The sequence below is a fragment of the Pseudophryne corroboree genome, chromosome 3 (genome assembly GCF_028390025.1).
Source record: "Pseudophryne corroboree isolate aPseCor3 chromosome 3, aPseCor3.hap2, whole genome shotgun sequence".
In the NCBI taxonomy this organism is placed as follows: Eukaryota; Metazoa; Chordata; class Amphibia; order Anura; family Myobatrachidae; genus Pseudophryne; species Pseudophryne corroboree.
In genome coordinates, this window is record NC_086446.1 from 11,519,453 (window position 1) to 11,542,830 (window position 23,378).

Here is a 23,378-nt window from a genome sequence, read left to right on the forward strand (position 1 = left end):
CGTCCAAGTATGGGATAATTAATACGCCTTTTCTTCGAAGAAGAAATATTATCTCGGCCATTACCTTTGTAAAGACCCGAGGTGCCGTGGACAAACCAAACGGCAGCGTCTGAAACTGATAGTGACAGTTTTGTACAACGAACCTGAGGTACCCCTGGTGTGAGGGGTAATTGGAACGTGGAGATACGCATCCTTGATGTCCAAGGATACCATAAAGTCCCCTTCTTCCAGGTTCGCTATCACTGCTCTGAGTGACTCCATCTTGAACTTGAACTTCTTTATGTATAGGTTCAAGGACTTCAGATTTAGAATAGGCCTTACCGAGCCATCCGGCTTCGGTACCACAAATAGAGTGGAATAATACCCCTTCCCTTGTTGTAGAAGAGGTACCTTGACTATCACCTGCTGAGAATACAGCTTGTGAATGGCTTCCAAAACCGTCTCCCTTTCTGAGGGGGACGTTGGTAAAGCAGACTTCAGGAAACGGCGAGGTGGCTCTGTCTCTAATTTCAACCTGTACCCCTGAGGTATTATCTGCAGGATCCAGGGATTTACCTGCGAGTGAGCCCACTGCGCGCTGTAATTTTTGAGACGACCGCCTACCGCCCCCGAGTCCGCTTGCGAAGCCCCAGCGTCATGCTGAGGCTTTTGTAGAAGCCGGGGAGGGCTTCTGTTCCTGGGAAGGAGCTGCCTGTTGCTGTCTCTTCCCTCGTCCTCTGCCTCGTGGCAGATATGAATAGCCCTTTGCTCTCTTATTTTTAAAGGAACGAAAGGGCTGCGGTTGAAAGGTCGGTGCCTTTTTCTGTTGGGGAGTGACTTGAGGTAGAAAGGTGGATTTCCCGGCCGTAGCCGTGGCCACCAAATCCGATAGACCGACCTCAAATAACTCCTCTACGCATCGCCTGTCCACTGTCGTGTCCATAAAGCTCTTCTGGCCGAAATGGACATAGCACTTACCCGTGATGCCAGTGTGCAGATATCTCTCTGTGCATCACGCATATAAAGAAATGCATCCTTTATTTGTTCTAACGACAGTAAAATATTGTCCCTGTCCAGGGTATCAATATTTTCGATCAGGGACTCTGACCAAACTACCCCAGCACTGCACATCCAGGCAGTCGCAATAGCTGGTCGTAGTATAACACCTGCATGTGTGTATATACCTTTTTGGATATTTTCCATCCTCCTATCTGATGGATCTTTAAGTGCGTCCGTCTCAGGAGAGGGTAACGCCACTTGTTTTGATAAGCGTGTTAGCGCTTTGTCCACCCTAGGAGGTGTTTCCCAGCGCTCCCTAACCTCTGGCGGGAAAGGGTATAAAGCCAATAACTTCTTTGAAATTAGCAGTTTTTTATCGGGGCACCCCACGCTTCATCACACACGTCATTTAATTCTTCTGATTCGGTAAAAACTACTGGTAGTTTTTTCACACCCCACATAATACCCTGTTTAGTGGTACCTGTAGTATCAGCTAAATGTAACATCTCCTTTATTGCCAAAATCATATAACGTGTGGCCCTACTGGAAAATACGGTTGATTCGTCACCTTCACCACCGGAATCAGTGCCTGTGTCTGGGTCTGTGTCGACCGACTGAGGCAAGGGACGTTTTACAGCCCCTGACGGTGTTTGAGGCGCCTGGACAGACACTAATTGAGTGTCCGGCCGCCTCATGTCGGCAAACGACTGCTTAAGCGAGTTGACGCTATCCCGTAATTCCACAAATAAAGGCATCCATTCTGGTGTCGACCCCCTAGGAGGTGACATCCTCATATTTGGCAATTGCTCCGCCTCCACACCAATAACGTCCTCATACATGTCGACACACACGTACCGACACACAGCAGACACACAGGGAATGCTCTATACGAAGACAGGACCCACTAGCCCTTTGGGGAGACAGAGGGAGAGTCTGCCAGCACACACCAAAAAGCGCTATATATGACAGGGATAGCCTTATGATTAAGTGCTCCCTTATAGCTGCTTTTATATTAATATATTGCCATTTATTCTGCCCCCCCTCTCTGTTATACCCTGTTTCTGTAGTGCAGTGCAGGGGAGAGACCTGGGAGCCTTCCTGACCAGCGGAGCTGTGACAGAAAATGGCGCCGTGTGCTGAGGAGATAGGCCCCGCCCCTTTTTCGGCGGGCTCGTCTCCCGCTATTTAGTACATTTAGGCAGGGGTAAATATCTCCATATAGCCTCTGGGGCTATATGTGAGGTATTTTTAGCCTTTTTAAAGGTTTTCATTTGCCTCCCAGGGCGCCCCCCCCCAGCGCCCTGCACCCTCAGTGACTGCCGTGTGAAGTGTGCTGAGAGGAAAATGGCGCACAGCTGCAGTGCTGTGCGCTACCTTAAGAAGACTGCAGGAGTCTTCAGCCGCCGATTCTGGACCTCTTCTTGCTTCAGCATCTGTGAGGGGGCCGGCGGCGTGGCTCCGGTGACCATCCAGGCTGTACCTGTGATCGTCCCTCTGGAGCTTCATGTCCAGTAGCCAAGAAGCCAATCCATCCTGCACGCAGGTGAGTTCACTTCTTCTCCCCTCTGTCCCTCGTTGCAGTGATCCTGTTGCCAGCAGGAATCACTGTAAAATAAAAAACCTAAGCTAAACTCTCTAAGCAGCTCTTTATGAGAGCCACCTAGAATTGCACCCTTCTCGGCCGGGCACAAAAATCTAACTGGAGTCTGGAGGAGGGTCATAGGGGGAGGAGCCAGTACACACCACCTGACCTGTAAAAGCTTTACTTTTGTGCCCTGTCTCCTGCGGAGCCGCTATTCCCCATGGTCCTTTCAGGAACCCCAGCATCCACTTAGGACGATAGAGAAATAGGGGCTGATGACTCCTGATGTATGAGATACACCAGAGAGTGTGGGGAGGAGACTGGTCAGATCTCTGGGCTGGTAATACACAGTGACATGATGTGAGGGGGAGAGCAGGAGTATAACAGGGGCTGAAGTCCTCCTGATGTATGAGATACACCAGAGAGTGTAGGGAGGAGACTGGTCAGATCTCTGGCCTTGTAACAGACAGTGACATGATGTGAGGGGAAGAGCAGGAGTAAAATAGGGGCTGACGGCTCCTGATATATGAGATACACCAGAGAGTGTGGGGAGGAGACTGGTCAGATCTCTGGGCTGGTAATACACAGTGACATGATGTGAGGGGAAGAGCAGGAGAATAATAGGGTCTGAAGGCTCCTGATGTATGAGATACACCAGAGAGTGTAGGGAGGAGACTGGTTAGATCTCTGGCCTGGTAACACACAGTGACATTATGTGAAGGGGAGAGCAGGAGTATAATAGGGGCTGATGACTCCTGATGTATCAGATACACCAGAGAGTGTGGGGAGGAGACTGGTCAGATCTCTTGGCTGGTAACACACAGTGACATGATGTGAGAAGAAGAGCAGGAGTATAATAGGGGCTGTTGGCTCCTGATGTATGAGATACACCAGAGAATGCAGGGAGGAGACTGGTCCGATCTCTGGGCTGGTAACACACAGTGACATGATGTGAGGGGAAGAACAGGAGAATAATAGGGGCTGAAGGCTCCTGATATATGAGATACCCCAGAGAGTGTGGGGAGGAGACTGGTCAGATCTCTGGGCTGGTAATACACAGTGACATGATGTGAGGGGAAGAACAGGAGAAGAATAGGGGCTGAAGGCTCCTGATGTATGAGATACACCAGAGAGTGTAGGGAGAAGACTGGTCAGATCTCTGGCCTGGTAACACACAGTGACATGATGTGAAGGGGAGAGCTGGAGTATAATAGGGGCTGATGACTCCTGATGTATGAGATACACCAGAGAGTGTAGGGAGGAGACTGGTCAGATCTCTGGCCTGGTAACACACAGTGACATGATGTGAGGGGGGAGAGCAGGAGTATAATAGGGGCTGATGGCTCCTGATGTACGAGATTCACCAGGGAGTGTGGGGAGGAGACTGGTCAGATCTCTGGCCTGGTAACACACAGTGACAAGATGTGAGGGGAAGAGCAGGCGTATAATAGGGGCTGATGGCTCCTGATGTATGAGATACACCAGGGAGTGTGGGGAGGAGACTGGTCAGATCTCTTGGCTGGTAACACACAGTGTCATGATGTGAGGGGAAGAGCAGGAGTATAATAGGGGCTGTTGGCTCCTGATGTATGAGATTCATCAGAGAGTGTAGGGAGGAGACTGGTTAGATCTCTGGGCTGGTAACACACAGTGACATGATGTGAGAGGGAGAGCAGGAGAATAATAGGGTCTGAAGGCTCCTGATGTATGAGATACACCAGAGAGTGTAGGGAGGAGACTGGTCAGATCTCTGGCCTGGTAACACACAGTGACATTATGTGAAGGGGAGAGCAGGAGTATAATAGGGGCTGATGGCTCCTGATGTACGAGATTCACCAGGGAGTGTGGGGAGGAGACTGGTCAGATCTCTGGCCTGGTAACACACAGTGACAAGATGTGAGGGGAAGAGCAGGAGTATAATAGGGGCTGAAGGCTCCTGATATATGAGATACACCAGAGAGTGTGGGGAGGAGACTGTCAGATCTCTGGGCTGGTAATACACAGTGACATGATGTGAGGGGAAGAACAGGAGAATAATAGGGGCTGAAGACTCCTGATATATGAGATACCCCAGAGAGTGTGGGGAGGAGACTGGTCAGATCTCTGGGCTGGTAATACACAGTGACATGTTGTGAGGGGAAGAACAGGAGAAGAATAGGGGCTGAAGGCTCCTGATGTATGAGATACACCAGAGAGTGTAGGGAGAAGACTGGTCAGATCTCTGGCCTGGTAACACACAGTGACATGATGTGAAGGGGAGAGCAGGAGTATAATAGGGGCTGATGACTCCTGATGTATGAGATACACCAGAGAGTGTAGGCAGGAGACTGGTCAGATCTCTGGCCTGGTAACACACAGTGACATGATGTGAGGGGGAGAGCAGGAGTATAATAGGGGATGATGGCTCCTGATGTACGAGATTCACCAGGGAGTGTGGGGAGGAGACTGGTCAGATCTCTGGCCTGGTAACACACAGTGACAAGATGTGAGGGGAAGAGCAGGAGTATAATAGGGGCTGATGGCTCCTGATGTATGAGATACACCAGGGAGTGTGGGGAGGAGACTGGTCAGATCTCTTGGCTGGTAACACACAGTGTCATGATGTGAGGGGAAGAGCAGGAGTATAATAGGGGCTGTTGGCTCCTGATGTATGAGATTCATCAGAGAGTGTAGGGAGGAGACTGGTTAGATCTCTGGGCTGGTAACACACAGTGACATGATGTGAGAGGGAGAGCAGGAGAATAATAGGGGCTGAAGGCTCCTGATGTATGAGATACACCAGAGAGTGTAGGGAGGAGACTGGTCAGATCTCTGGCCTGGTAACACACAGTGACATGATGTGAAGGGGTGAGCAGGAGTATAATAGGAGCTGATGACTCCTGATGTATGAGATACACCAGAGAGTGTGGGGAGGAGACTGGTCAGATCTCTGGGCTGGTAATACACAGTGACATGATGTGAGGGGGAGAGCAGGAGTATAACAGGGGCTGAAGGCTCCTGATGTATCAGAAACACCAGAGAGTGTAGGGAGGAGACTGGTCAGATCTCTGGCCTTGTAACAGACAGTGACATGATGTGAGGGGAAGAGCAGGAGTAAAATAGGGGCTGACGGCTCCTGATATATGAGATACACCAGAGAGTGTGGGGAGGAGACTGGTCAGATCTCTGGGCTGGTAATACACAGTGACATGATGTGAGGGGAAGAGCAGGAGAATAATAGGGTCTGAAGGCTCCTGATGTATGAGATACACCAGAGAGTGTAGGGAGGAGACTGGTCAGATCTCTGGCCTGGTAACACACAGTGACATTATGTGAAGGGGAGAGCAGGAGTATAATAGGGGCTGATGACTCCTGATGTATCAGATACACCAGAGAGTGTGGGGAGGAGACTGGTCAGATCTCTGGGCTGGTAATGCACAGTGACATTATGTGAGGGGGAGAGCAGGAGTATAACAGGGGCTGAAGGCTCCTGATGTATGAGATACACCAGAGAGTGTAGGGAGGAGACTGGTCAGATCTCTGGCCTGGTAACACACAGTGACATGTTGTGAAGGGAAGAGCAGGAGTATAATAGGGGCTGAAGGCTCCTGATATATGAGATACACCAGAGAGTGTGGGGAGGAGACTGGTCAGATCTCTGGGCTGGTAATACACAGTGACATGATGTGAGGGGAAGAGCAGGAGAATAATAGGGGCTGAAGGCTCCTGATGTATGAGATACACCAGAGAGTGTAGGGAGGAGACTGGTCAGATCTCTAGCTTGGTAAGACACAGTGACATGATGTGAGGGGGAGAGCAGGAGTATATTAGGGGCTGATGGCTCCTGATGTACGAGATACACCAGGAAGTGTGAGGAGGAGAATGGTCAGATCTCTGGGCTGGTAACACACAGTAACATGATGTGAGGGGAAGAGCAGGAGTATAATAGGGGCTGAAGGCTCCTGATATATGAGATACACCAGAGAGTGTGGGGAGGAGACTGGTCAGATCTCTGGGCTGGTAATACACAGTGACATGATGTGAGGGGAAGAGCAGGAGAATAATAGGGGCTAAAGGCTCCTGATGTATGAGATACACCAGAGAGTGTGGGGAGGAGACTGGTCAGATCTCTAGCTGGTAACACACAGTGACATGATGTGAAGGGGAGAGCAGGAGTATAATAGGGGCTGATGACTCCTGATGTATGAGATACACCAGAGAGTGTGGGGAGGAGACTGGTCAGATCTCTTGGCTAGTAACACACACTGTCATGATGTGAGGGGAAGAGCAGGAGTATAATAGGGGCTGTTGGCTCCTGATGTATGAGATTCACCAGAGAGTGTAGGGAGGAGACTGGTCAGATCTCTGGGCTGGTAACACACAGTGACATGATGTGAGAGGGAGAGCAGGAGAATAATAGGGGCTGAAGGCTCCTGATGTATGAGATACACCAGAGAGTGTGGGGAGGAGACTGGTCAAATCTCTGGGCTGGTAACACACAGTGACATGATGTGAGGGGAAGAGCAGGAGTATAATAGGGGCTGAAGGCTCCTGATATATGAGATACACCAGAGAGTGTGGGGAGGAGACTGGTCAGATCTCTGGGCTGGTAATACACAGTGACATGATGTGAGGGGAAGAACAGGAGAATAATAGGGGCTGAAGGCTCCTGATGTATGAGATACACCAGAGAGTGTAGGGAGGAGACTGGTCAGATCTCTGGCCTGGTAACACACAGTGACATGATGTGAGGGGAAGAGCAGGAGTATAATAGGGGCTGATGGCTCCTGATGTACGAGAAACACCAGGGAGTGTGGGGAGGAGACTGGTCAGATCTCTGGGCTGGTAACACACAGTGACATGATGTGAGGGGAAGAGAAGGAGTATAATAGGGGGTGATGGCTCCTGATGTATGAGATACACCAGGGAGTGTGGGGAGGAGATTGGTCAGATCTCTGGGCTCGTAACACACAGTGACATGATGTGTGGGGAAGAGCAGGAGTATAATAGGGGCTGAAGGCTCCTAATGTATGAGATACACCAGGGAGTGTGGGGAGGAGATTGGTCAGGTCTCTGGGCTGGTAACACACAGTGACATGATGTGTGGGGAAGAGCAGGAGTATAATAGGGGCTGATGGCTCCTGATGTATGAGATACACCAGGGAGTGTGGGGAGGAGACTGGTCAGATCTCTTGGCTGGTAACACACAGTGACATGATGTGAGAAGAAGAGCAGGAGTATAATAGGGGCTGTTGGCTCCTGATGTATGAGATACACCAGAGAGTGTAGGGAGGAGACTGGTCCGATCTCTGGGCTGGTAACACACAGTGACATGATGTGAGAGGGAGAGCAGGAGTATAATAGGGGCTGATGGCTCCTGATGTATGAGATTCACCAGGGAGTGTCGGGAGGAGACTGGTCAGATCTCTGGCCTGGTAACACACAGTGACAAGATGTGAGGGGAAGAGCAGGAGTATAATAGGGGCTGAAGGCTCCTGATATATGAGATACACCAAAGAGTGTGGGGAGGAGACTGTCAGATTTCTGGGCTGGTAATACACAGTGACATGATGTGAGGGGGAGAGCAGGAGTATAACAGGGGCTGAAGGCTCCTGATGTATGAGATACACCAGAGAGTGTAGGGAGGAGATCGGTCAGATCTCTGGCCTGGTAACACACAGTGACATGATGTGAGGGGAAGAGCAGGAGTATAATAGGGGCTGAAGGCTCCTGATATATGAGATACCCCAGAGAGTGTGGGGAGGAGACTGGTCAGATCTCTGGCCTGGTAACACACAGTGACATGATGTGAGGGGGAGAGCAGGAGTATAATAGGGGCTGATGGCTCCTGGTGTACGAGATACACCAAGGAGTGTGGGGAGGAGACTGGTCATATCTCTGGGCTGGGAACACACAGTGACATGATGTGAGGGGAAGAGCAGGAGTATAATAGGGGCTGATGGCTTCTGATGTACGAGATTCACTAGGGAGTGTGGGGAGGAGACTGGTCAGATCTCTGGCCTGGTAACACACAGTGACAAGATGTGAGGGGACGAGCAGGAGTATAATAGGGGCTGAAGGCTCCTGATATATGAGATACACCAGAGAGTGTGGGGAGGAGACTGATCAGATCTCTTGGCTGGTAATACACAGTGACATGATGTGAGGGGAAGAGCAGGAGAATAATAGGGGCTGAAGGCTCCTGATGTATGAGATACACCAGAGAGTGTAGGGAGGAGACTGGTCAGATCTCGGGCCTGGTGACACACAGTGACATGATGTGAAGGGGAGAGCAGGAGTATAATAGGGGCTGATGGCTCCTGATGTATGAGATACACCAGAGAGTGTGGGTAGGAGACCGGTCAGATCTCTGGGCTGGTAACACACAGTGACATGATGTGAGGGGAAGAACAGGAGAAGAATAGGGGCTGATGACTCCTGATGTATGAGATACACCAGAGAGTGTGGGGAGGAGACTGGTCAGATCTCTTGGCTGGTAATACACAGTGACATGATGTGAGGGGAAGAGCAGGAGAATAATAGGGGCTGAAGGCTCCTGATGTATGAGATACACCAGAGAGTGTGGGGAGGAGACTGGTCAGATCTCTTGGCTGGTAATACACAGTGACATGATGTGAGGGGAGAGCAGGAGTATAATAGGGGCTGATGGCTTCTGACTCCCCAACTGGACAGAGGAGAACCACAGGATCATTAGACTGTACTTACAGGGGATGGTAGTAGCAGTATAAATTACTGCTGTGGTAAGTGAGGAAGGAGAATATGTGACTATTTCTTTAATTAGTGTTTATTACTCACCTGTGCTGAAATCTGTAGGGATTTCCTGCTCCTTACACTGCTGATCAGCCCTCACATACATCTCTTCTTCTCCCTCTATATCTTCTGCCTTTATATCAGTCACATACGTCTCTTCTTCTCCCTCTATATGTTCGGCCTTCATATCAGTCACATACATCTCTTCTTCTCCCTCTATATCTTCTGCCTTCATATCAGTCACATACGTCTCTTCTTCTCCCTCTGTATCTTCTGCCTTCATATCAGTCACATACGTCACTTCTTCTCCCTCTATATGTTCGGCCTTTATATCAGTCACATACGTCTCTTCTGCTCTCTCTATATCTTCTGCCTTCATATCAGTCACATACGTCTCTTCTTCTTCCTCTATATCTTCTGCCTTCATATCAGTCACAAACGTCTCTTCTTCTCCCTCTGTATCTTCTGCCTTCATATCAGTCACATACGTCTCTTCTTCTTTGTCTATATCTTTGGCCTTTATATCAGTCACATACGTCTCTTCTTCTCCCTCTATATCTTCGGCCTTCATATCAGTCACATACGTCTCTTCTTCTCCCTCTATATTAGAAATATGTTCACCCTCAAAAACAACAATAAAACTTTAGAAATGTCTGATTACATTACGACAATAGATGTCAGTGTATAAGACACACAGCTTCTCTACAGATCATATAGTGACAGTCGCTTTAGTATATTGGTGACACCCTAAATCACACCTACCTGATCCTCCTGTGAGATCCTGTGGTTCTCCTCTGTACAATCCTGGGTATACAGAGGACGGGGACATCTCTCTGGGGTATCTCTGTTACTGGGCTCATCTGTAGGAGAAACACAGTGACTGAGTACAGTATATATATATATATATGTGATTATCAGATGATGTGTGTATATAGGGGGCCCCCATACCTGCTCTCCCCTGTACAATACATGACAGTCTCCTCTTACCCAGTGATGTGAGGGACAGGTGATTCTCCATCATCACGTACTTGTACAGGCCCCTGTGTTCCTCTATATACTCCACCTCCTGCATGGAGACATAGACAGTGACATCCTGACACCTTAAAGAAACCTGACACACACAATGATACAGTCATCACCCAGACACGTCCCCTGGTGTTACTGTATAATGTCCCATTCCCAGCAGTCACCTCGCCAGTCATCACCCGGACAAATGCCCCAGTGTTACTGTATAATGTCCCATTCCCAGCAGTCACCTCTCCAGTCATCACCCAGACACTTTCCCCGGTGTTGCTGTATAATGTCCCATTCCCGGCAGTCACCTCTCCAGTCATCACCCGGACACGTTCCCTGGTGTTACTGTATAATGTTCCATTCCCAGCAGTTACCTCTCCAGTCATTACCCAGACACATCCCCTGGTGTTACTGTATAATGCCCCATTCCCAGCAGTCACCTCTCCAGTCATCGTCCAGACACATCCCCTGGTGTTACTGTATAATGCCCCATTCCCGGCAGTCACCTCTCCAGTCATCACCTAGACACGTCCCCTGGTGTTACTGTATAATGCCCCATTCCCAGCAGTCACCTCTCCAGTCATCACCCAGACACGTCCCCTGGTGTTACTGTATAATGTCCCATTCCCAGCAGTTACCTCTCCAGTCATCGCCCAGACACATCCCCTGGTGTTACTGTAGAATGTCCCATACCCAGCAGTCACCTCTCCAGTCATCACCCAGACACATCCCCTGGTGTTACTGTATAATGTCCCATTCCCAGCAGTCACCTCTCCAGTCATCACCCAGACACATTCCCTGGTGTTACTGTATAATGTCCCATTCCCAGCAGTCACCTCTCCAGTCATCACGCAGACACGTCCCCTGGTGTTACTGTATAATGTCCCATTCCCAACAGTCACCTCTCCAGTCTCAACCCAGACACGTCCCCTGGTGTTACTGTATAATGCCTCATTCCCTGCAGTCACCTCTCCAGTCATCACCCAGACACATTCCCTGGTGTTACTGTATAATGTCCCATTCCCAGCAGTCACTTTTCCAGTCATCACCCAGACACATCCCCTGGTGTTACTGTATAATGTACCATTCCCAGCAGTCACCTCTCCAGTCATCACCCAGACACATCCCCTGGTGTTACTGTATAATGTCCCATTCCCAGCAGTCACTTCTCCAGTCATCACCCAGACACATCCCCTGGTGTTACTGTATAATGTACCATTCCCAGCAGTCACCTCTCCAGTCATCACCCAGACACATCCCCTGGTGTTACTGTACAATGTCCCATTACCAGCAGTCACTTCTCCAGTCATCACCCAGACACCTCCCCTGGTGTTACTGTATAATGTCCCATTCCCAGCAGTCACCTCTCCAGTCATCACCCAGACACATCCCCTGGTGTTACTGTATAATGTACCATTCCCAGCAGTCACCTCTCCAGTCATCACCCAGACACATCCCCTGGTGTTACTGTATAATGCCCCATTCTCAGCAGTCACCTCTCCAGTCATTACCCAGACACATCCCCTGGTGTTACTGTATAATGTACCATTCCCAGCAGTCACCTCTCCAGTCATCACCCAGACACATCCCCTGGTGTTACTGTATAATGCCCCATTCCCAGCAGTCACTTCTCCAGTCATCACCCAGACACATCCCCTGGTGTTACTGTATAATGTCCCATTCCCAGCAGTCACCTCTCCAGTCATCACCCAGACACATCCCCTGGTGTTACAGTATAATGTCACATTCCCAGCAGTCACCTCTCCAGTCATCACCCAGACACATCCCCTGGTGTTACTGTATAATGTCCCATTCCCAGCAGTCACCTCTCCAGTCATCACCCAGACACGTCCCCTGGTGTTACTGTATAATGCCCCATTGCCAGCAGTCACCTCTCCAGTCATCACCCAGACACGTCCCCTGGTGTTACTGTATAATGTCCCATTCCCAGCAGTCACCTCTCCAGTCATCACCCAGACACGTCCCCTGGTGTTACTGTATAATGTCCCATTCCCAGCAGTCACCTCTCCAGTCATCACCCAGACACATCCCCCAGTGTTACTGTATAATGTCCCATTCCCAGGAGTCACCTCTCCAGTCATCACCCAGACACATTCCCTGGTGTTACTGTATAATGTCCCATTCCCAGCAGTCACCTCTCCAGTCATCACCCAGACACGTCCCCTGGTGTTACTGTATAATGTCCCATTCCCAGCAGTCACCTCTCCAGTCATCACCCAGACACATCCCCTGGTGTTACTGTATAATGTCCCATTCCCAGCAGTCACCTCCCCAGTCATCACCCAGACACATCCCCTGGTGTTACTGTATAATGCCCCATTCCCAGCAGTCACCTCTCCAGTCATCACCCAGACACGTCCCCCGGTGTTACTGTATAATGTCCCACTCCCAGCAGTCACCTCTCCAATCATCACCCAGACACGTCCCCTGGTGTTACTGTATAATGCCCCATTCCCAGCAGTCACCTCTCCAGTCATCACCCAGACACGTCCCCTGGTGTTACTGTATAATGTCCTATTCCCAGCAGTCACCTCTCCAGTCATCACCCAGACATATCCCCGGTGTTACTGTATAATGTTCCATTCCCAGCAGTCACCTCTCCAGTCATCACCCAGACACATCCCCTGGTGTTACTGTATAATGCCCCATTCCCAGCAGTCACCTCTCCAGTCATCACCCAGACACATCCCCCAGTGTTACTTTATAATGTCCCATTCCCAGGAGTCACCTCTCCAGTCATCACCCAGACACATCCCCTGGTGTTACTGTATAATGTCCCATTCCCAGCAGTCACCTCTCCAGTCATCACCCAGACACGTCCCCTGGTGTTACTGTATATAATGTCCCATTCCCAGCAGTCACCTCTCCAGTCATCACCCAGACACATCCCCTGGTGTTACTGTATAATGTCCCATTCCCAGCAGTCACCTCTCCAGTCATCACCCAGACACGTCCCCTGGTGTTACTGTATAATGTCCCATTCCCAGCAGTCACCTCTCCAGTCATCACCCAGACACGTCCCCTGGTGTTACTGTATAATACCCCATTCCCAGCAGTCACCTCTCCAGTCATCACCCAGACACATCCCCTGGTGTTACTGTATAATGCCCCATTCCCAGCAGTCACCTCTCCAGTCATCACCCAGACACATCCCCTGGTGTTACTGTATAATGTCCCATTCCCAGCAGTCACCTCTCCAGTCATCACCCAGACACGTCCCCTGGTGTTACTGTATAATGTCCCATTCCTAGAAGTCACCTCTCCAGTCATCACCCAGACACATCCCCTGGTGTTACTGTATAATGTCCCATTCCCAGCAGTCACCTCTCCAGTCATCACCCAGACACGTCCCCTGGTGTTACTGTATAATGTCCCATTCCCAACAGTCACCTCTCCAGTCATCACCCAGACACATCCCCTGGTGTTACTGCATAATGTCCCATTCCCAGCAGTCACCTCTCCAGTCATCACCCAGACACATCCCCTGGTGTTACTGTATAATGCCCCATTCCCAGCAGTCACCTCTCCAGTCATCACCCAGACACATCCCCTGGTGTTACTGTATAATGTCCCATTCCCAGCAGTCACCTCTCCAGTCATCACCCAGACACGTCCCCTGGTGTTACTGTATAATGTCCCATTCCTAGAAGTCACCTCTCCAGTCATCACCCAGACACATCCCCTGGTGTTACTGTATAATGTCCCATTCCCAGCGGTCACCTCTCCAGTCATCACCCAGACACGTCCCCTGGTGTTACTGTATAATGCCCCATTCCCAGCAGTCACCTCTCCAGTCATCACCCAGACACGTCCCCTGGTGTTACTGTATAATGTCCCATTCCTAGAAGTCACCTCTCCAGTCATCACCCAGACACGTCCCCTGGTGTTACTGTATAATGTCCCATTCCCAGCGGTCACCTCTCCAGTCATCACCCAGACACATTCCCTGGTGTTACTGTATAATGTCCCATTCCCAGCAGTCACCTCTCCAGTCATCACCCAGACACGTCCCCTGGTGTTACTGTATAATGTCCCATTCCCAGCGGTCACCTCTCCAGTCATCACCCAGACACGTCCCCTGGTGTTACTGTATAATGCGTTTTGGCAAGTAGCTATAATGACAAAACGTGGAAATACGTAGGGTCCTAACTGTATAATGCACACACATACATTATATATATTTAAGTAGGTGGCCATGGACTACATGCACCCCACCCTATGAGTGGTGAGTGCAGACATTGCAGAAGCGGGTTCTGGGGTGGCGAGTGCTGTGGTTTTATATTTATTTGTGTATGTATATATATGTATATATATATATATATATATATATATATATATATATATATATATATAGTGCCTTGTTAAAGTATTCACCCCCCCCCCCCCCCCACCCCTTGGCTTTTTTACCTATTTTGTTACAAAACCTGTAATTTATTATTTTTTAATCTGGATTTTATGTGATGGATCTACACAAAATAGTCTAAGTTGGTGAAGTGAAATGAGAAAAATGTATATAAAAAATTATTTTTATAAATAAAATGTTGAAAATTGGCATGTGCATATGTATTCACCCCTTTGCTATGAAGCCCCTGAAAAGTTCTGGTGCAACCAATTACCTTCATAATTAGGGAAATGAAGTCCACCTGTGTGCAATCTAAGTGTCACATGATCTGTCAGTATAAACACACCTTTTCTGAAAGGTCCCAGAGGCTGCAACACCACTAAGCAAGAGGCATCACACCATGAAGACCAAGGAGCTCTCCAAACAAGTCAGGGACAAAGTTGTTGAGAAGTGCAAGTCAGGGTTGGGTTATAAAAAAATATCCAAATCTTTGGTGAACCATCAAATCCATCATCTTCAAATGGAAAGAACATGGTACAAAAACAAACCTGCCAAGAGAGAGCCGGCCACCAAAATTCACAGACCGGGCAAGGAGGGCATTAATCAGAGAGGCAGCACAGAGACTAAAGTTCTGCAGCAGAGATTGGCGCATGTGACCACAATAAGCCGTACACTCCATAGAGCTGGGCTTTATGGAAGAGTGGCCAGAAAAAAGCTATTACTTTGTGTTAAAAATAAGAAGGCACGTTTTGAGTTTGCCTAAAAGGCATGTGGACGACTCCCCAAATGTATGGAGGAAGGTGCTATGGTCAGAGGAGACTAAAATGTAACTTTTCTGCCATCAAGGAAAACGCTATGTCTGGCGCAAACCTAACACATCCCATCACCTCAAGAACACCATCCCCACAGTGAAACATGGTGGTGACAGCAACATGCTGTGGGGATGTTTTTCAGCAGCAGGGACTGGTAAACTGTTTTGAGTCGAGGGAAAGATGGATGGTGCTAAATACAGGGATATTCTTGAGCAAAACCTGTTTCAGTCTGCCTGTGATTTGAGACTTGGATGGAGGTTCACCTTCCAGCAGGACGATGACCCGAAGCATACTGCTGAAGCAACACTCGGGTGGTTTAAGGGGAAACATTTAAATGTGTTGGAATGACCTAGTCAAAGTTCAGATCTCAATCCAATTGAGAATCTGTGGTCAGACTTGAAGATTGCTGTTCACAAGCGGAATCCATCCAACATGAAGGAGCTGGAGCAGTTTTGCCTTGAGGAATGGGCAAAAATCCCAGTGGCAAGATGTGGTAAGCTCATAGAGAATTATCCAAAGCGACTTGCAGCTGTAATTGCCGCCAAAGGTGGCTCTACAAAGTACTGACTTTAGGGGGGTGAATAGTTATGCACGCTGAATTTTTCTGTTATTTTGTCCTATTTGTTGTTTGCTTCACGATAAAAACAAAAACAAAGATCTTCTACGTTGTAGCCATGTTCTGTGAATGAAATTATGCAAACCTTCAAACAATCCATTTTTAATTCCAGGTTGTGAGGCAACAAACATGAAAAATGCAAAGGGAGTGAATACTTTAGCAAGGCACTGTATATATACACACATATATGTGTGACAGGTGATATCTGGTGGAGTGGGTGGGGGCCAGCCATGTGGCAAGTGATATACTGGGGGGGCAGATATGTGGCAGGTGTTATAAAGGAGGGGAGGGGCAGAGGTGTGACAGGAGATATACAGGAGAGACAGACGTGTGACAGGTGATATACTGGGGGGCAGACATGTGACAGGTGATATACTGGGGGGGGCAGACATGTGACAGGTGATATACAGGAGGGAGAGACGTGTTACTGTGGGGAAGATGTGTGATGGTGGAATACAGGGGGGCAAAAGTGTGATACATACTTGCCTACTGTTGATAAAGCATGTCAGGGAGATGTGACAGTCACACGTATCACCGCGGACGTATACGGCTACATCTGAGAGGCGTGTCCTAAACATAACTTACATACAAATGTAAATGAGCCGCAAAGTTAGTAAGATCTACCAGTTGAAGAAAAGACAATGATATTTTCCAGGATTTGTGTATTGTGTTTTACAAGCGGTTCCATATACTGTAAGTGGCCACGACAAACCTTATTTAAAATGCATGTATCCGTAATCAGGGAGATTGCTGGTCTATTCAGGGAGTCAGGGAGATTGCTGCTATTTCAGGGAGTCTCCTGCAGAATGAGGGAGGGTAGGCAGCTATGGTGTGATAGGTGATATGGGGGAGGGGCAGATGTGTGAAAGGCTACATATGGGATAGAGATATATATATATATGTGTATCAGGGGCGTCGGAATGTGGGGACAAGGGGGCAGCTCGCTCCCCCCAAAACATGAGAGAGGCCCCCCTACTCCCCCCAAGCTTTGGCCGGTTCATATATACGCGGCTGCTGCTGCCATGTTCAGAGCTTCTGCGCACTTGCAAGCAAGCAGGAAGCCGTAGCAATGAAGCGTGCTGCCGGGAACCGCAGAATTAAAGCCAGAGCCATCGACGTAAATGGCCAGGGGCAGCCAGGGCACTAACTGAGTAGCCAGGCGTCCAGAGCCGTCCAAGCCATGTAATTGCACGGGGTCATCCTGGAGCCATACTGTAATTGGGCACAAGGAACCAACAGCCTGCAGGAAATGGAAGTGCGACCTTGTCCTCAGACATCAGACAGAAGCATGCGTACAGGTTATCGCCGGTGACTCCTTGCTCATCTGTGTCTTAAGGTGTGTACACATGCTGAGATTTTTTTAGAGCAGATCGCAAGGTGAAAGTCACCTTGCAATCCCGATTCGATGCCGATACGCGGTCCTGCACGGTTGGCATCGCAAGCCTAGATAGACTGTGCAGGCAAGTCAGTTTTGACTGTCTCGTAAGAAAGATAGTTAAAATTGACACTTAGCCAAAATTGCACATAGTCAGTATCGCAGGCAGAGTCATTATGTGCTTGCAATACCGACCCAGCCCCTGTCGCATAGTGAGAACCGGAGTTAGCCCGAATCTCACCGTGTGTATGCACCTTGACTCTACAGTGTGGGGCTGGGTGCCAGGAAGTGCTGCAGAATCAGGGAAGTTATTCCCAGCGGCGGATTGGCATGACGGGACGCCGGACCAGATTCTGTTTGGCTGGTCCGGTTATCCCCTCATTGGCTGCCCGCCACCCCCATGCAGGCTGCCAGCCGCGATTGCAGCAGCGTTCACTGAAAGCTTCTGCACATGCGCAGCAACCCCTCCTCCCCATAATGCATAGTATTCTGAGGCATCAGTCATTACTGACGGCTCCGCCTCCCCTCCAGCCCGGACAGTCACAGCAAGTACACTGGACAATGGACTCGTGGCTGCTGCAGCTAGCATGCACAGCAGGAGCTAGCAACCAGCAAATTCTGACTGCATCACACACCAGTTGTGTGACAGTCAGTAAGTACTGTACAACTAACTGGTGCAATGTGTATAACGTGCTCTACCTGGTGCAATGTGTATAATGTGCTCTGCCTGGTGCAATGTGTATAACGTGCTCTACCTGGTGCAATGTGTATAATGTGCTCTGCCTGCTGCAATGTGTATAACGTGCTCTACCTGCTGCAATGTGTATAACGTGCTCTACCTGCTGCAATGTGTATAACGTGCTCTGCCTGGCGCAATGTGTATAACGTGCTCTACCTGGTGCAATGTGTATAATGTGCTCTGCCTGGTGCAATGTGTATAATGTGCTCTGCCTGGTGCAATGTGCTCTGCCTGGTGCAATGTGTATAATGTGCTCTGCCTGGTGCAATGTGCTCTGCCTGGTGCAATGTGTATAATGTGCTCTGCCTAGTGCAATGTTTATAATGTGCACTGCCTGGTGCAATGTGTATAACGTGCTCTGCCTGGTGCAATGTGTATAATGTGCACTGCCTGGTGCAGTGTGTAATAATGTGCTCTGCCTGGCGCAAAGTGTATAACGTGCTCTACCTGGTGCAATGTGTATAATGTGCTCTGCCTGGCGCAATGTGTATAATGTGCTCTACCTGGTGCAAAGTGTATAACGTGCTCTACCTGGTGCAATGTGTATAATGTGCTCTGCCTGGTGCAATGTGTATAACGTGCTCTGCCTGGTGCAATGTGTATAACGTACTTTACCTGTGGCAATATGTGTAATGTGCTTTACCTGGTGCAGTGTGTAATAATGTGCTCTGCCTGGCGCATAGTGTATAACGTGCTCTACCTGGTGCAATGTGTATAATATGCTCTACCTTTTGCAAAGTGTATAATGTGCTCTACCTGGTGCAATGTGTATAATGTGCTCTCCCTGGCGCATAGTGTATAACGTGCTCTACCTGGTGCAATGTGTATAATGTGCTCTACCTTTTGCAATGTGTATAATGTGCTCTACCTGGTGCAATGTGTATAATGTGCTCTACCTGGTGCAATGTGTATAATGTGCTCTACCTGGTGCAATGTGTATAACGTGCTCTGCCTGGTGCAGTGTGTAATAATGTGCTCTGCCTGGCGCAAAGTGTATAACGTGCTCTACCTGGTGCAATGTGTATAATGTGCTCTACCTTTTGCAATGTGTATAATGTGCTCTACCTGGTGCAATGTGTATAATGTGCTCTGCCTGGTGCAATGTGTATAACGTGCTCTGCCTGGTGCAATGTGTACAACGTACTTTACCTGGCGCAATATGTATAATGTGCTTTACCTGGTGCAATGTGTATAATGTGCTCTACCTGGCACAATGTGTATAATGTGCTTTGCCTGGTGCAATGTGTATAATGTGCTTTACCTGGTGCAATGTGTACAACGTACTTTACCTGGCGCAATATGTATAATGTGCTTTACCTGGTGCAATGTGTATAACGTGCTCTGCACTTGCACAAAGTGTAGAATGTGCGCTATCTGACGCAATATGTATAACATGCTCTACCTGGCGCAGTGTGTATAGTAGGTTCTACCTGGTGCAGAGCCGGCCATGGGCATAGGCAAACTAGGCAATTGCCTAGGGCATTTGATATGCCTAGGGGCATCAGCAGCTTCTGCTGATTAAAATGATATGCGGCATGCCTATATTCTGTATGTAGCATTTCATATGCAGATACAGCCACAGTCTCACACAGTATATAGGCATACTGCATATCAGTTTAATCAGCAGAAGCTGCTTGTGCATCCTAGCCACATAGCAATGCAAATAAGATGCATTTTCATAAAAAAAAGGTGCCCAACGTTAGCATTGATGCAAGATTTGTGAGGACACATTTGTATCCAAGCAGAGGCAGAGGTCACAGTGTTAGTGGAAGTGTGAGTGCTGTGTGCATGTGAGTGGATTGGTTGTGCAGTAGTGTTCAGAATATGTGTAAGGACCATTATGTGTGTCATGTAAAAATGCATTAATAATGTGCAACATATGTGTAAAGGGCCACTATGTGTGTCATTATGTGTATAAGGGCATTAATAATGTGCGGCATATGTGTAACAGGGTACTACTGTATGTGTGTCATTATGTGTATAGGGGCACTAATAATGTGCAGCAAATGTGTAGGGGCACTATGTGTGTTATTATGTGTATTAGGGCATTAATAATGTGCGGCATATGTGTAAGGGACATTATGTGTAAAAATAAGATTTTACTCACCGGTAAATCTATTTCTCGTAGTCTGTAGTGGATGCTGGGGACTCCGTAAGGACCATGGGGAATAGACGGGCTCCGCAGGAGATAGGGCACTCTAGAAAAGAATTAGGTCTACTGGTGTGCACTGGCTCCTCCCTCTATGCCCCTCCTCCAGACCTCAGTTAAGGAAACTGTGCCCGGACGAGCTAACATTACAAGGAAAGGATTTTGGAATCCAGGGTAAGACTCATACCAGCCACACCAATCACACCGTATAACTTGTGATAACCAAACCCAGTTAACAGTATGAATAATTACAAAACATCAGACAACCTGATGTAACATAAAATAACCCTTTGTTAAGCAATAACTATATAGAAGTATTGCAGAAGAAGTCCGCACTTGGGACGGGCGCCCAGCATCCACTACGGACTACGAGAAATAGATTTACCGGTGAGTAAAATCTTATTTACTCTAACGTCCTAAGTGGATGCTGGGGACTCCGTAAGAACCATGGGGATTATACCAAAGCACCCCAACGGGCGGGAGAGTGCGGATGACTCTGCAGCACCGAATGAGCTAACTCAAGGTCCTCCTCAGCTAGGGTATCAAACCTGTAGAACTTTGCAAATGTGTTTGAACCCGACCAAGTAGCTGCTCGGCAAAGTTGCAATGCCGAAACCCCTCGGGCAGCCGCCCAAGAAAAGCCCACCTTCCTTGTGGAATGGGTCTTTACTGATTTAGGATGTGGCAACCCAGCCGCAGAATGAGCCTGCTGAATCGTGTCACCGATCCAGCGAGCAATAGTTTGCTTTGAAGCAGGAGCACCCAGCTTGTTGGATGCATACAGGATAAACAGCGACTCCGTTTTCCTGACCTTAGCCGTTCTGGCCATATAACTCTTCAAAGCCCGCACTACATCTAGTAACTCGGAATCCTCCCAGCCACTGGTAGCTACAGGCACCACAATAGGTTGTTTTCATATGAAAAGACGACACTATCTTCGGCAGAAATTGCTGACGAATCCGCAATCTGCCCTGTCCATATGAAAAACCAGATAGGGGCTTTCTATGTGACAAAGCCGCCCATTCCGATACACGCCTAGCTAAAGCTAAGGCTAAAAACATGACCACCTTCTACGTGAGATATTTTAACTCTACTGATTTTAGTGGTTCAAACCAATGTGATTTCAAGAAAATCAACACCACGTTCAGATCCCAAGGTGCCACTGGAGGCACAAACGGGGGCTGTATATGCAGCACTCCCTTCACAAAGGTCTGAACTGCAGTAAGAGAAGTCTGTTCTTTTTTAATGAAAATGGATAAGCCTGATAACTGGACCTTAATGGATCCTATTCTTAGGCCCAGACACTCCCAACTGTAGGGAGTGAAAGAAAACGGCCCAGCTGGAATTCCTCAGTAGGAGCATTGCTGGCCTCACACCGAGCAACATATTTTTGCCATATACGGTGATAATGTTCAACCGTCACATTGAACACTGTATATTATAATAGTCTACACTGGAGTCAAACGCTGTGTCGATCTCAGCGTCCCTTATTTTGGATAGTGAACCTTGAGAGACTCTAACGGTCTCTGCGACAGAAGGACAGACATGGCTAGATTTCCTGTCCGTTCTCCAAACTTAGGTGCAATAAATTCACCTTAGCACATATCCAAACAGGTGCCGGCGTCGTCGACGGAGACACCCACTCACACACATATTTGCTCCCTCTTCTTGGAACATACAGGGCCCCTGTTGCAACCAAGCCTGTCTTAGAGGCCGAGGCCATGGGTCCTCTGTGAGCATCTCTTGCAGATCTGGATACCAAGTTCTTCTTGGCCAATCCGGAACAATGAGTATTGTTCTCACCCCTCTTTTCCTTATGATTCTCAGTACCTTGGGTATGAGATGACGAGGGGAAAATACATACACCGACTGTAACACCCACGGTGTCATTAGCGTATCCACAGCTATCGCCTGAGGGTCTCTTGACCTGGCGCCATACCGCCGTAGCTTTTTGTTGAGGCGAGATGCCATCATGTCCACTTGTGGCAGTTCCCACCGACTCGCCATCAGCGTGAAAACTTCTTGATGAAGTCCCCACTCTCCCGGCTGTAGGCCGTGCCTGCTGAGGAAGTCTGCTTCCCAGTTGCCCGGAATGAACACTGCTGACAGTGCGCTTACGTGATTCTCCGCCCAGTGAAGAAATCTGGTGGCTTCCATCCTCGCCACCCTGCTCCTTGTACCGCCTTGGCGGTTTACATGAGCCACTGCGGTGATGTTGTCTGACTGAATCAGAACCGGTTGGTCGCGAAGCAGGGTCTCCGCTTGACGTAGGGCGTTGTATATGGCCCATGATGTTAATGTGAAGGCAAGTCTCCTGACTTGACCACAGACCTTGGAAATTTCTTCCCTGTGTGACTGCCGCCCCACCCTCGGAGGCTTGCATCCGTGGCCACCAGGACCCAGTCCCGAATGCCGAATCAGCGGCCCTCGTGAAGGTGAGCACTCTGCAGCCACCACATGAGAGACACCCTGGCCCTGGGGGATAGGGTGATTAACCGATGCTTCTGAAGCTGTGATCCGGACCACTTGTCCAGTAAGTCCCACTGAAAAGTCCTCGCATGGAACCTGCCGACGGGAATGGCCTCATGATGCCACCATCTTTCCCAGGACTCGAGTGCAGTGATGCACTAACACCTTCTTTGTGTATAATAGATTTCTGACCAGGTGCACGAGCTCCTGAGCTCTCTCTATTGGGAGATAAACCCCTTTCTGGTCGGTGTCTAGGATCATGCCTAGGAGAGGCAGATGAGCTGTAGGAACCAACTGCGACTTTGGAATATATAGAATTCAGTCGTGTTGCCGTTTCACTTCCCGAGAAAGTGATACGCTGTTCAGCAACTGCTCTTTTGATCTCGCTTCTATGTAGAGATCTTCTAAATACGTGACAATAGTGACACCTTGCTTCCACAGGATCACCCTCACTTCCGCCATTACCCTGGTCTAAACTGGTAATGACAATCCCGTACCGCAATACTGAGGTACGCCTGATGAGGTGGATAA

At 48.8% G+C, this 23,378-nt stretch overlaps 1 protein-coding gene across 1 annotated transcript in view; it reads right to left on the bottom strand.

Moving 5' to 3' along the window:
- LOC135056943 (uncharacterized) overlaps nucleotides 1-23,378 on the bottom strand; it is a 157,119-nt gene that overhangs the window by 127,397 nt on the left and 6,344 nt on the right. Inside the window, exons 2-4 of the mRNA XM_063962725.1 lie at nucleotides 10,259-10,376; nucleotides 10,073-10,170; nucleotides 9,356-9,932 (exon numbers count right to left, since the gene is read on the bottom strand). Of these exons, the coding sequence (XP_063818795.1) occupies nucleotides 9,356-9,932; nucleotides 10,073-10,170; nucleotides 10,259-10,331 (748 nt within the window). The 5' untranslated portion in view covers nucleotides 10,332-10,376. The remainder of the gene's footprint in view (nucleotides 1-9,355; nucleotides 9,933-10,072; nucleotides 10,171-10,258; nucleotides 10,377-23,378) is intronic.